This window comes from Tachypleus tridentatus, chromosome 8 (genome assembly GCF_004210375.1).
Source record: "Tachypleus tridentatus isolate NWPU-2018 chromosome 8, ASM421037v1, whole genome shotgun sequence".
NCBI lineage: Eukaryota > Metazoa > Arthropoda > Merostomata > Xiphosura > Limulidae > Tachypleus > Tachypleus tridentatus.
In genome coordinates this window covers 28,033,851-28,049,653 of record NC_134832.1, presented here as the reverse complement: position 1 = coordinate 28,049,653, position 15,803 = coordinate 28,033,851, and the positions used below count along the sequence as shown (strand labels likewise).

The following is a 15,803-nucleotide window of genomic DNA, read 5'->3' as shown; positions in this document are numbered from 1 at the left end:
TTATAGATGTGTTCTAGAAACACGTACCTCAGTTTCTTCGGGTTTCAGATGAGGCGAGATGTCCATTGATTAAATATTCCTCTACCAAACTTTTAAAAATAATATTCACATTACATATGGCATCATGGGCTGTTCCTCAACATTTTCATGTTCAAGGTCTGATGAATCAGATTTCCACTAATTAAGTCAAACATAAAAAACTACTAAATTTCTAAAAAAAATTTATTTTGTCAGTTAAAGGAAAAGTACATTAAGCATGGTGGGAAAGAACATGATCAATGGATGACGTGACCAATATTGAAACCAGCTCAAGGCAGTGTTGAAAAACAAAAAAGCATTAAATGGGCTACTAATCCTACTAATTAAAAAACAAATCATTTTGTTACAGTTGATGCTTTTTTTATTTAGTACCCATGTTTTCTTCTCTTCTAGAATTAGTAAAAGTCAGCATTTTGTTATGTAAGAAACACAAATTAAGCTTAAATTCCAAAGCATAAAAGTATTTCTGTCTAATAGTTCACTTTCAATTATGTTTAATATTTCTATTGGCTACAAAAATTTTGAAACTAAATTGTTTATAATCTGTAACAAAGTTGTTTAAAAACTTCTGTTTTATTAATCTCCCTACTATATGTTAATATCAACTTTCACTCGTATAGAAAATGTTAACCCGAAGTTTCCTTAGTCTTTTTTAGTTTTTAAATATGGAGTCTAAATCATGAGCATTCTAAGTTCGCTAGTAATAAAATATAAGTTGTGACAGATGACTTGTTACACCACAAAATATTTATTTCTGCAGGTAATTTTCTCAAAAGCAGTAAACATTTCCAGATATATGGTTCAGCCAAAGTGTTTGAAGAAAATTTTTATTAGAGTGTAAACCTTTTTGGGTAATCAGAATTTACCTAGCATTACAAATACATTTCTAAGTTTGGTGATAGGCTATGAGAAACAGAACAGCAAATTTTCAGAAATGAATATTTAACTGATTCCGATTTTTAACTTGATTCTACAAAACAAACTATGAGAAAATGGCTGACACTGCTAGTGTAACCATGAGAAAATGCAAACTGACACAACATGGGTAATATTTTTTACAATGGAGGGTAGAAGATTGTTGTACAGCGTCACCAAAAGCATCAAGGGAAGTACCATTATACTGAATAAAAACTGATAATACCCACTGGTTTCACCCAAATTCAGAATTACATTATCAACGCATTCTGTACACAAAACTTGCTCCAAGTTCCGAGAGATCACCTTTGAAGTCCACATCAATTGTGAAGTCAAGATCACGCTATAAGAAACAAATGAAAGCAATCATTCTTATGAAAGTTTAAGTTGAATTAAAGCACTAATAAAAAAGCTTAAAAAATTGATGACAATGGTAATAGTTTTTTTTTTTTTTTTTTTTTTATTATAAGTAGTAGATATTCTCAGGGATTATTTTAAATTCTTAATTTCATGCACTTTTAAACATATATATAAAAGTAATATTAAAGCACATAAAATGAATACTGAAATAACTTCATTAAAGTTGTTTTTCTCTGATAGGCTTCCAGATGATGAAAAACTTTAATCTTGAGATGGTAAAACACTTCCTCACTTATCTGCTTCTTATTATCAATTCTATTTAAAAATTTTTCCACAATCAGAATTTTAGAGCAAGAGTTAATAACCCAACATAAGTTATTTTAAATACCAATTATTTCTTTTGAATTAACTTTACTACCACTATGAAGTACTAGTAAATCAGTGTTACATCTTGTGAATCGCCCAAGTTAAACAACAGCAACATCTAAAGGATAAAACTATATTAGTTCCTTTATGAAATTAAGCAAGAAATATGTTATATTATGTAAACTCAATTACTTCTGCAGAATGCAATATCTGGCAAGCTTTTAGTAAATAAACAAAGACACTATAACTCTAAATCTAGCTTCACACTTAAATGATGGGTCAAATTGACCCAATTTATATGCAGAGAGTTAATTAATTTTCTCAGTGTTAACTTTTAACACTTTGGCTTTATTTCTAATAAACATAATTTATAGTTTTTTCCAACCTGTCGCACATGAATGGTTTGAAACATACTTATTTTCTCTAGACCTCACTTTATAACACCACTCAATAACCTTTGCCTTTTATAAGATGAAAAAAGTATATTAGCTAGACTAGGATTTGTCCAAAATTGTGGTAGTTATCCACAAAATATTAAAGCACATATGTTATTGGGTTGGTAATACAGGTAACATAGTAAGACCCCCTTTACCAAACATACTCCATACACTACTACTAATTCTGTGAACATCAGTATGCAAGAATAAAAAAATGTGAAGTCTGCAGAATGTTGGAAAATTCTCATCACAATTATCCTCTTAAGTTTTCAAGAAATTAATGTTCTATCTTATGATGGTACCCCAGTGTTAAATGGCTATCCTGTTAATTAGTGAGCACATCACGAGTTCCTCTAAAGGAGTTTTAAGTAATATTTTTAGATATGTTAATCTTGAAATTACTTCAATAAAATTAGTGTTCATAGAAGCTGTGGTAAACCTCAGATTATTCTGAAGATAATCAAAATATAGATTTTAACAAGTCATGTTTAAAATTAGATGTTTGTGATGTCAAAATGCTAAGTCTATAATTTTGTACAAATTAGGAACTGATATTACTAATATTATCAAGCTAGAATATAAGAAAAGAATCTCACATCTTTTCTATTTTGCTGAAACACAGCTTACATACCGAGTAGAATACAGTGTGTGTGTGTGTGTGTGTGTGTGTGTGTGTGTGTGTAAAACTGTTTATAAAGCTTGCAAGGTTGGTAAAGTGACAGAACACACATTGTTAGGGTATAGAAAATAAAGTCTTACTGAAAACAAACATTTAAAATGTACTTGGAAGGTCCTAGAAATTATGCAAATAACATCAGAGATTATTTTTGGGATGAAAAATAGTTTGTTTTTTTAAACAAAATCACTTTACATTCAGACCAGTAATGAAACCAACTATTTTCACAAACGCTTTAGTAAAAATATTACATTAAAGAATCTGATTTTTGATAATACAAAATACTTGTAATCTTTACTAAAAGTATAAAAAATGTTGAAGATATACATACGTTATAGTACAAATACTTAGCCAAACTCATGTATATTATACTAAACCCATTGCGAAAGGATTAAACTACTTTTTGCTTATGTTATACTAATTAGCATGGCATAAAATCTGACCTAATAACCTATATTTTAATAGTATACATGTTAAGTTTCCAATTCTACAAGGAAATATTTTTAAAAATTCTAATTTCCCCTAGCATGAGACATGATGCATTTTCTCTAGACATCTTGTCATCTATTTTTCCTACCGTCCCTTAAAAAAGTTAAAAATTAAATATAAACTACACTATAAAATCATCATTGTTCTAAAAAACTAATTCTGTTTGGCTATGGAACTACCAAACAGAAATTCAGACCCCTCTTTCCACACTCACCTGTCACATCTTCTTTCATGATTTGTTAACAGTTCTATCTTATATTTAATTACATACTACCAAGAGAAAGTTAGCTTAGATGAGTTTGTAACAGCTCTTGTCACATTATTAGAAAACCAGAAAAACTAAGAGTTAGGGAGAATTGTTTACTTTTTGCATTTGTTATTCTATGTCCTTTAGTCCATTGTTTAAATTAAAATTATTTTCTGCATTACTGACACAAGTATAAAAAAATAGGCTTAAATGGCTTTGAGAATTGATGGCAGGAAAAAAAGGTGAAAGTACTTTATTTCTTGTTTTTCAAGTTTTATTCTTTATTATTATTATTATTATTATTATTATACAAGTAACTCAAATGAAAAAACAGGGATCTTTTTAGGCTAGGTTAAGTAAGGTAAATAAAATAATAATATAATAAAGATGTTTCAAAAGGTACATGTGCAACCAACACATGAACAGTGTAAATTGATACTGTAACATGAAGCTACACATGTCCTAAGTAATTTATGACTTATAATGGAGCAGTTGGTAGCTAGACATGGTTCAAAGGGCAATAAAACAAGATTTAATTAAAAACAGACATATACTGTTATTAACTTAAAGATACTTTGGATAAATGAATGTGGTTTTATGTTAAAATCTGAAGTCATTTTAGAGAGAACAAAGGGCAATTCAGATTTTTTTTTGTGGTTATTAGATAGATCAAATTGACCAATCCCATTTTGAATTGGATAGAGAAAATAACAGACGAAATACAAAGTTTTACTGAAGAAAATATTTGAAACATTTAGAAATTATGGACTACACAAAGGAAATTTGATGTTTTTAGATGATGAAAAGTATTTTTAAACTTAACATGAAAATTACTTTGCACATAGACTATTCAAAACAAATACTCAATATATTCATGGACAAATGTTTTAGTTTAATAAAAATACTTCACTTAAAAATGATTTTTATATGTGAAAGAAGTACAGTGTTAACTGAGAGACTGCCAAATTTTGTGAAGATATACACACTATACTAAGAGTTAAAAGTATTAAATCTGTGAAGCCTTTAAACAAGTACAAAGGGGTCACATGGTCAATCAAGTTCACTGAACCCATGACAAGACAGTTAAGAATGTGTGTGTAAATAATAATAACGTATATACATACATAATGTATAATAATAGAAATATGGTTGTATTTTACAATATACTTGTCCACTAAAACACAGCCAAAACAAGCCACTTGTGAAGACTAAAGATCAGTTTTATATTAATGGATACAGAAACATCACTACAAGTGCTCCACGTCATTGTTACTTCCGTATTGTTAACCAACCATGGCTGAAAGGTCAGTATGAAAAAAAATAATATAATGTTGGTATATAATATATAATACAGCATGTGGTTACTGAATCAACCTATCAAACCCATACAGAGGTTCATTAGTGAAAATAACTTATGAACTGTTTAATAACTACATAAACATTATAATAAAGATTTTGAAGTAATTTTCATTTTAAGATTAAAAATTCTTTAATGTTGGATAGGCAACATGCAAAAAGAAAAAAGGCATGATAAAACTAATAAAGAAAATCTGATATTTTGCATATGAAAGCCTTGTAATGTTTACCGATAAGCTGCTACATTTTGTAAACATGAACTTATTAATTTAAAAAGTTATAGCATGAAAAATACAAGCACAAAATGGTTGAGGTCAGTACCATGCCAGAAAAGTTAAGGTAGCTTCATCTAGAAAAGTAGGCATCTACTTTATGATCCTACTATTTTGCAATACAGAAAACATGCCACCTAGGACATATCTTAAGAAACTGAAAATGGAATAAACTTCTCAGCCTAATACACTTGATATTGGAATTGATACTGTCAGACTTTCAATAAAAACACATACTTTCAACAATGTAAGAAGAAATTTTTCTGATTAAATTTGTATCAATAAAAAATGTGGTGAAAACAGTTGATCCTCTTCCAGAGAAGATAAACACAGGTCTGTGATGACTTTACCATCTTGAAATGTTTAAGCTCTACTGTAATTCTCATATGCTAAATCTGAAAATATATATTTTTGTCCATCATATACAGATTTTTACACATCATGTTAACTTTTAAATAAATAAATCATTTCAATAGATACTGAGTCACATTTTGTTATGCTTAAAATGCTGATAACCACTGTGTCTAGATTTCTCTAGACAAATTGTGATTGAGAGAGGCTTATCGATTGTTTAGAACTTACAAGAAGCATACCACCAGTATATGAAGAATGAACAGGCCATATGACTTTTCATTTATGGATAGCATTTGTTTGTGTATGCACTTTGACATTATTTTTCTTTTCACTATTATTGTTCATCATTATGGCAACAAGACATTCTGTAAGTGACCCAAACATATTCTGATATATTAATGGTAAATCTATTGTAAATAAACAAAAGCAAAAAATTTATCAAAAAAAGGTTATATGTATTTTAGAATAAAACTCAGGGACATAGGTATATCATTGGCTCTACACAATGTTTGCACCATTCATGTCGAAGAATTGAGACAAATAAAGGTAAGTAAAAGTTTTTGCCTTTGCAATTCCAATGGTCTGGCATTGGCCTAGCAACCATGGAGACGACTGCATTTTCTCTCATGTAACATGCAAAGCTACAACATTCAAAATAAAAGGGAAAATTTATTATCCAAACCTTCAATTTGCTATAAGACCTGTAACTCACGGACCTGTACCTACTCCATCAGAGATTCTTGATACAGTTTCACCTTATTCTGAATATGATATCAATAGAAATGATGACAGAAATTATTGTTTTGAACACAAAATGTCTGGTAAACCACAACATTTAGTGAAAGATTTGACCCTTCCAAAGGATTTTTCAGAGATTTTATGGTCTAAACTCTGGGTTAAGGACTTACTTTCCCTAGGAACATCATTTTACTGGCACAGAAATCATAAGAAATAATTTACACCATACTTTTCATAAAAATGTTCATTTGTTTATTGCAACAATATTGTTGAATTAATAACAAGGCTAGGAGCTGCAGTCTATGAACTAAGTCAGTGGCAACTGTTCATCAATTCCTTCAAAATGAGTCTAAAACATGTTCTCCTTCATAATGGTAACATATATACATTTGTTCCCACTATGCATTTGGTTTACTTGAAGGAAATGTATGCAAATCTTGAACTGCTTCTTAATAAGGTCAAATACAAAAAATATAACTGGCTACTTCGTGGAGACTTAAAATTCCTTTGTATGCTTACACAAAGTTCCCATGTCTTTTGTGTAAATGGGAGAATAGAGCAGAAACTCAGCACTGTATAAAGAAGCAATGCCCAAGCAAAGTCAACTTCACACCTAGATCAAGAAACAGTGAATATGAAAGTTTGCTTGACACGAAAGTCCTATTACTTTCACTTGACAATAAACTGGGTTTGATGAAGCAGTTTGTAAAGAACTCTAACAAAAGATGGCACCTGTTTCAAACATCTATGTGCACAATATCCAGCTCTTTCTGGAGCAAAACTTAAAAGAAGGAATTTTTATTGGGCCTCAAATCAAGAATTTGACTTTAGATGCACAGTTCAAAAGGACAATGAGGAAAATTGAAGAAGCATGGATTGCCTTTAAAAAAAAGAGGTTATTGACAAAATTTTAGGAAACAACAAAGACCCAAACTACAAATATATGGTCAATAACTTGCTTGATAAATTCAAAGAGCTGGTTTGTAATAGGAACTTGATAATTCACTTCTTACACTCATACATTGATTATTTCCCTGAAGATTTTGGTGCCATCAGCGAAAGAACAATGGAAATGTTTCATCAAACCATCAGGGAAAGTGGAACATCAATATGGTGAATGATTACTTCTGGTCATTGAAATGATATATTCCAGATCCAATACATAAAAAAAAGACCAAAACCCATAGTAGTGAGACTAAAAGATGTAGATTTCACACACATACATACACACACAAATTGAAATGAATGAGGATGCATATTTGTTTAACTTCAATGTTCTTCCATTTTCTTCAGTTTGTTTGTATTTTTATTAACAAACATAATAAAAAAGTAAATAAACTTCATTGTGGTAAACAAAATAATAACTTGGTTTAAATAATTTTTTCTTCTAGATCTGTAAAAAAAAATCCTTACATGGTAAATAGAGACAATGTTATTTTCAAAACCTGTACAGTATTCCCTACCTTACGTTCTTTACCACCCGCGAATAGCGAAAAACCACGAATATTGGATGCAGTCTTAAAACTTCTATGTATGAGATTATATACGGTACTAACTGCTTCCCAGACACTTTCTAAAGACACTCTTACTCATTAATACAGTAATAATGTAGTAATATTGCATGCAGTCATGTATTTCACTAATGTAGTAATGATAATGTAAACACCTAGCTGTGTGTGTGTGTGTGTGTGTGTGTGTGTGTGTGTGTGTGTAGTGCGTTACCGGCTGTGCTTTGCCGTTTGCGTTGTGGGGGAAGCTGAGGCAGTCAGCCAATAGCAGCTCAGCCCATTGTTCGATAAAGACGTCAATCGATAAAATTGCTTGAGAGAGTAAATACAGACATACCCTCAAAAAGCGCTTTTAGTCTCTATGACCTACAAAAACCCGGTTTACCGAGCATTCGTTTTTATGACATTATGACGCTAGCCCGGTATACCGGCATACGGTGCGATAGGGTTAAGAGCCTAACCCGCGAATATGCGGGGCCGCGAATGGGGAACCGAGAACAGGTGAGGGTATACTGTATAGCTGAATTATAGAAAATCCATTATGAAAACCAAAACAACTTCAATGAAGTATAAGTATGCAAGCCTGTGTAACGATAATCAATAAATGCTGGTCATCACTAGTTAACAGTTCAGTACATTGTTTATAAGTTAACTGAACAATGACAGCATGACCCAATGTTTCTGAAGAAAACAATGTAGGTCAAGATGTAAACTTCAACACTTAGCCCTTAGTGCATGGGTGTAATTCACTGGACCAACAACCATATCTGTGAAGTTAGAAATAATAAAGTTCACTATAACTAAATGTACCAAGTGCATATTCACACACAAACTTTTTATGAAGTATTTATGTTAAAGAGCTCCGTGTAAGTTACGAAGTATTTACCAAGTCAATTTGAGTTGCAGATGAATTTCATACTTACAGCAAAAGGAACTCATCTTATAATGTTCATACTTGTATAACCTCTAGAACTTCCTAAATTAATATCAACTTCTGTTTTTTGTGAAGTTATTTTATCTATTTTCTCTACATGAACACTGACTGTAACAAAATTGTCATTGTATAATGAAATGAAAAATTTAAAAATACAAACGTAAATACTTTTTTCTTAAATGAATGTAAACTACAACATACAATTGTTTATTATTAGAGCCTCACTGAGTTTTTTTATGCCATATTTTTTGTTCAGTTTTGTGGTTTTATTACCGTTTTTGAATTGTTTGTTTTGAATTTTCATGCAAAGTTACTGTGCTAGCTGTCCCTCATTTAGTAATGTAAGGTTAGAGGGAAGGTAACTAGCCATCACCACCCACTGCCATCTTCTGGGCTACTATTTTACCAATGGGATTGACAATCACGTTATAACTCCCCCATGGTTGAAAGGATGAGTATGTCTGTCTTGTACTTTGAACTCTGTCTGCATGAAAAGCAATAAATTACAATAGTACGTTTATAGAGGTTTTGCATGAACCTATTAGTGTTACGTGACCACAACGAGGTTTGTAAACATACCGCCATATTGGGTGGCAAGTGTCCCGCATGACTGAACGATTTAACAACTGCTGTATTCAGTACTATTCACATGTAAATGGCTGCCGCTGGCTTTTTATCACTTGTAGCACACCTGACAGGTGCTGAAAAGGCCAGGTATGAGGAAAAAGTGAAGGAACTGGGTGTATGAGACCCGTATGTGCTCCCGCCACGTGTATTTACGCCAGTAATATCCAGCCAAGACAACGTTGCTCAGAGTCAGACTGTTGCCGGAGTAGATCTGCCAAATATTACATATGGTGACATTTATATATATTTGATAAACAGGACTTCCACCTATACAAATGAAAGTCTAAAAGGTTACAAAAGCCTTGATGTGTACAAGTACTTTGTGGCAGGATTTGTACAGAATGTCCAGATAACCAGGGCAATGTCGGATAAAGTCATCATTACAGCAAAGGTTTGTACATCATGTTATATTACATACATGTATCATGTACTCTGTATGATAGATTTAACTACATTTTAGACGAAGACTAGATACTGAAGTAAAGTAGAGCCCCCATTTTAATAAATGGTTCAATATTATTGTTCTACATGTGTACTGACTATTGTCAAAGCTCTAGCCTAGGAGCACTTCTATACATGTTTGTATAATGATATCAAGACACCTAATTGTCTAGGCTGTTTCAAAACTTAAATTTTTGATTTATGTCTCAGTTGTATATTGTGATGTACACAAGTCAAAATTATCACATGTAGCTTCAAGTTCATCAGCAGAATCAGTACAGCTGCTATCAGTGGCAGCAGTGCCAGCAGATTCTATGAAAGCAAGGTCAAGCAGCCCAGCAGCAGCTTCATGTCTCTTTTGTTGTTGTTTTCTCCTTTTGGTCACTTCTTTCCTGTTTTCATATTTACACAATTTAGCAGCTTTCCTTCTCTTCAGGGGAGAACGTGTAAAATGAAATATGGAAGGTACATAGTCAGGTGATAGGGGATCATCACTCTTCGTCCCTGAAACAGAGTACAATAATTTAGTTAAGATATAGATCTACAGGCATTATCAGATAATATTTATATATAACAGATACACTGTACACTTTTAACTGAATATATATATATATATAAAACTGAATATGTTGAACATTGTTTAACAACTGAATGTACAGCCAACAAAGTAATTATTTGCACACTTTTTAATCTTGTGCCAGTTGTGGTTTTCTGATGAATCACTTAAATTGGTCCTTTAAGAAATATTAACATTTTGTCTTAATGTACAAATGGCTATATAACCTATTCATCATGAATGATATTGTTCCTTCAGTAAATTTACTATTCAGTTATTTAAAAGTAAAGTGTGCAAAAAAATTTCTTTGACTGGTGCTGCAGTGTGTTCTGCTGTACATATATCATGCATGTAAGTTTCAATTTATTCAGCCTGGCTATAGATGAATTATACATACCTGACACAAAATGTTTACTACAAAGTCTGGTGTGCTCTGTGGGTGTCCAGTTTTTCCTATTGACAGCTGCAATCCATCGTCTTCTTTGGTGGGGATTTTTAGGAAATCTGTAGTATGACACATTTTCCACCTGTCCATGTCGATTTGAACAGTTAAATGCACAACACGAGTGTACCATCGCGCAATTTTGACTATGAATCACCCTTGTGTTGGAATACAAACACGCTGAGCGTGCCACCCATCATGGCGGTCAGCAGTAACTATGTCAAGAGTGCATCACACGCAAAACCTCTATATACAGCTTAAAGTAAACAAATGATCAGGTTACAAATATTTGTTAACCACAAAGGTTTTTCTAGCTTCCTTGTTAAATTCTAAGTTTTGCTACTTACTCTAACAAATTTCCAAGTTTTACATTTTAATCACTTTTGTTAACTCTTTCCCTATAGGATTAGTGAATTACACTAACCTTGTAATTGACAACTACCCATCAGGCTTTACATACTATAACTTTTAATACTTTGAGTCTTCCTAAAATTTGCCAAGCTTTCAGTAAAGACTACAAGTCTGTTGTACATAAACAATTTTTTTTAATTAATTATTTTTTACTAAAGATTTGTCCATGAATTTATGGAGTCACTGTTTCAAGTGAAGGAACTGTCATGTTAAGTTTCAAATACTTTACTTCATCTGAAATTTTTTTTTTTTTTTTTTTGTAACCCTCAGAACCTCTTAAATATATTTCATTTCCTGCTGTCCCCCAAGTTAAACTTTATAATTAATCTTTTATATTCTATAACCTAACTCCCTAAGAACTTAAGTGATTTGACTGACCCTGTAACTACCATGAAAAATACACAATAAATCCATTACCTTTTTTCTTACTAGAATGACTGCAAATACTAATATGAAACTGATTGTTTATACTAAATAGCTTATGGCTCATAACAGTTTATATCTGTTTCTACGTAATTTTATTATTTTACTGACCTCTAAGTTGTGTCTCATTGGTAATCCTACCATACAAGTTGTAAATCACTCGATTAACATGTAGCTTACATTACTGTATTGAATAACAAATACTGAACAAAGTACAAGTTACTCCTATGTTACAATTTTTTTTTTTTTTTAATCAACAATATTATCTTTCAATTCCTGAGCATTCTAACCTTGTTTTTTGGATTAGGTTTCACACTGAAAACACCATACACCTCTTCTCCTTTTTTCACTGTTAAGTAATCATCAAAATAGAACACGGTCTGCTTCCAGTGAGTGTAGGGAGCTTCAGGAGCTATAACGAGAATTTTTTTTTCGTAAAACATCTAACTTAGTAAAAATAAATATGAAAGCCCACTTATTCAAGTTACTGCTTGTTAATCAGTTGCATCAATTTTAGGGAATTCCATCCTTCATCAGTGACCCTGGACATGAACAAATTGAAAAACCAACACAAGGCTTCTTGTAATGATGACTCAAATTACACGTATGGTGTTTGTCTTTCACTCACTGCACTGAAATTATGTTTATGTAGGACTTAAAGAATGTGTAGCATAAATGCTACTAATTTATTCAGAATACTAGCTGTTCAAGATATGAAAACAATTTCCGGTTTCAAGGAATTTCACTCTATCAACAACACTGAAGAAAAAAAAAATTGGACTTTTATATTTCCTCCTAATATCTTAAATAGCTTACACTTTAAATAATACAGAAGAACAAAGTATTAGAATAAATCCTATATATTTTCCAAATCCTATAAAAATACAGATATGTTGTTGCAAGATAACTAAAAATCACCATTAATTTATAGCTTGGATACTTTACATATTACATTTTTACCTCATCAAATAATATTTCATTACAAAACAACCCTTAAGATACTCAAGCCTATAACAAGTAATATAACTTGAAACTGCAGTGCTGTAAGTGCTAATAAGTTGATTAAAAAAATGACAGCCAATATTTTGTTAGTTACTTAAGTAAAATAAATTTTAAAATTATATAAAATCTAGAGAAAAAAATACCTGTGGAAAATCCTGTACGTTTGTGACACTTTGTGAACTCTACGTTAAAAAACGTAACAAATGCCTGAATATAATCATCTCGACGAACTTGTAAGTGGAAGGGAGAATGGAACACCAAATCTTCTGATTTAACATTGTACAAATCTACTTCCTAGAATATAGAATTTTGCTCTTCACTGACAATATTAAAAGCAATAAGTCAGGGTAACTTAATTTTCTATATTATACAAAAACTTCCTTTGAATTAAAACATGCTACCAACATGTATGAATAAAAATATATTATATTTTGAAACAAATTTTCCAGTGTCATGAACATTTGCTTTTACCTATGTATTGTTTTAATAAAAACCTTAAATTATAGTTTTGCTTCTCATTTATTCAAAAATATGTTTATCATACATACTTGAAATTGTGTTAACGATAAAACAACAAAACTTACTTTTAAGAGACAAGCATTAGTGACCACCTGTTTAGGGTCAACAACATCAACAAGAGGCTCAGAGATAGCTACTTTTCTAATGCACGACATGTTGAAGCCATATACACTATCCCACCCTGAAAATAAAAAATTATGATTGAAGTTATTGCCTCCACAAGCTCATGGATGTAAATGTCATCTATAATTAAGAAATGTTATACACTGATATTCATTATCCATGGTTGTCTGATAAAGTGTATGGTACTTTATAGGAATAAACACAACAACCCATGCCAAATAATAAAACTGGTAGGTGCGTGGTTGGTTCAGAACTACAGATTCAAGCAGTATCAGCAAGGTTGGTTTAGCCATTACACTATTGTTATACTTCACTGTTTAATTGATTGATTGATTTAGTGTTTTATGGCAAAAAGCAGCTAGGCTATCTGTGCCAAACATCCAATAAAAAGGTAAAAATAAATTAAATGTAGTAAAATACAGAAAATGAAATGAAGGTAAAACAAAGCATCATTGAAAAACAGAAAAAGCATGAAACCAATGTTGACAGCTAGTTTACAATGTTAAGAGAGAAAGCAGAGTAAAAGAAGTTGTAAAGTACTTACTCTAGCAAAATGATAATGAACATAACCCGCCAGGAAGACTAACAGTTAAGTTCAAGAACCACCGTCAGTCACCTGAAGTTGGCCTTTCCAGTCCTGGTTCCAGGTTATGTGTCATAGCAGTCATTATCAAAATGTAAAATAATAGAAGTTTTAAAAGACAAATAGCAAAATCGTAATAATGAGTAGCCAAATGTCCAGTGAAAAGGTAAAAGTAAAATAAATGTAGTAAAATTTGTAAAAGTAAACGAAGGTAAAAACAAAACAGCAATTAAAAACAGAAAATTGCATAAAACCGATGTTGACATCCAATCTATAACGTTGTAAAGAATATTTGTAGCAGAATGGTAATGATCATAACCTGCCAGGAAGACTAACAGGCAAGTACTCACTGTTTAAAGCTATTTTATATTATATTGGAACTAGCACTTTCAACTCTCTACAAAACAGTATCATGTTAGCTCTGAAGACTTGACACCAACATAAAAGTGGTTAAAAATACCCTTCTAAAGCATATAAAGTCTTAACTTTTGTGATGCAGTTACAACTTTCCAATTACAAGTACATCACAGTGAATAAGATAACAAAGTCATGCATGCACACACATGCACGTACACATACCAGTGAAGGTACAAACAGAAAAGCAAGCAGATGCTCACAGGGGTATTCAATAAAATAGCGAACATGCTAGTAAAAAATTATTTCTATACTTACTTAGTTTCTATTTTATTATGCCCATCATACAACATGTATAAATATCTAATGAATACGAAAACTCAAATTTGAAATATAGACAAGTAGTAATAAATGTAATAACAGATAAAACAAACTTTTACTGAGAAAAAAGTTGTACATCTTTTTAAGAGGTTTTGCAAATGAAATAGATTTTTGAAATAAAGATAAATATTTCTAATCTTAAAATAAAAAATCACTTTGCACTCGTACTAGTTTTAAAAAGGAATAATCGATACTGTCACAGACAAATATTAGTAAAAATACTTCATTGAAAGTCTTCCATAGTTTGTGAAGATACACTTATTTTACTAAAAAGTTAATATAAAACAAACTATAACAAGTACAAAGAGGTCAGTTGGTCATGGTATTTCTAAAATTTTCCAATTTGAGTTTTCTTTCTCTATGAATATTACACTCATGAAAAACACTATAACCTAATTATAATAAACAATATTAACTAGGTACTAACAATTGATCTTCTCATCTTTATATTGTCTATCTTCAATAGCAGTAATAAATAGAGTACATCTATCTGGAAACATCAAACCATCTGGTTTCTGAAAAACAGAACAGAATGATATACAAATAAAGCTTAAAACTGCTCCTTAGCTTGCTTAACTTGATTTTTGTTGAATGATACAAACAAAATTTGTTTTAGAAATATTTTCACTAGTGAAACAATAAAAATGAATTAGGAAAAATTACAATATGATAATGATTAGTTTTTCAAAATGAATATTTTATTTTCATCAATTAAAAAATAAAATTCATTTTGCTAGATTTCAACACTTGCATACATCTGAAGCACAAAATACCTAATAAAACACAACACAGTTGAATACGTTGTAATATATAAATATCCATAAACTTTATATAACATTCTAAAAAAAAAAAAAGTTTACCAGCCACTTATCTCGTGCAAAAAGAACAGTGTCCAACATTGACTCATATAAAAGACAGTATCCCATCCATTCAGAAATTATAATATCTACTTTTTCAATTCCATCTGGTAATTCCACTTCTTCCACCTTTCCTCTCACCATGGTTATCACTGTAACATCCAAATCTGGAGTTAATTGAATTATATATATAAATGAAAACTTTAGGATATGAACTTTTTGATTAGTTGGTAAGTTAAAGTCACTTACATTCCAAAACATACAGAATCAACAGAAAAAAAATAGAATCGGGAAAGAAATCCAATAATGCTTAGGCCTGTCAAAGGTAAATGACAAAAATAAAAACCTTTACACCTAATGAAAGAATGTGCACTTTCTGAATGTACTTGAGTT

General features: G+C 31.1%; 2 protein-coding genes across 2 annotated transcripts in view; both read right to left on the bottom strand.

The window, feature by feature from the left end:
* Nucleotides 1-204: 204 nt before the first annotated feature.
* Nucleotides 205-15,803, bottom strand: part of LOC143222046 (protein arginine N-methyltransferase 1-like) — a 54,269-nt gene continuing 38,670 nt past the window's right edge. The window contains exons 5-10 of the mRNA XM_076447878.1: nt 15,414-15,562; nt 14,981-15,068; nt 13,178-13,293; nt 12,737-12,887; nt 11,882-12,003; nt 205-1,297 (exon numbers count right to left, since the gene is read on the bottom strand). Of these exons, the coding sequence (XP_076303993.1) occupies nt 1,214-1,297; nt 11,882-12,003; nt 12,737-12,887; nt 13,178-13,293; nt 14,981-15,068; nt 15,414-15,562 (710 nt within the window). The 3' untranslated portion in view covers nt 205-1,213. The remainder of the gene's footprint in view (nt 1,298-11,881; nt 12,004-12,736; nt 12,888-13,177; nt 13,294-14,980; nt 15,069-15,413; nt 15,563-15,803) is intronic.
* On the bottom strand, nt 9,935-11,020 carry LOC143222047 (THAP domain-containing protein 1-like). The gene is made up of 2 exons (XM_076447879.1): nt 10,713-11,020; nt 9,935-10,263 (listed from the first exon to the last, which is right to left on the bottom strand). Exons 1-2 carry the CDS (start codon nt 10,888-10,890, stop codon nt 9,959-9,961), a joined length of 483 nt encoding a protein of 160 aa, XP_076303994.1. The 5' UTR covers nt 10,891-11,020; the 3' UTR covers nt 9,935-9,958.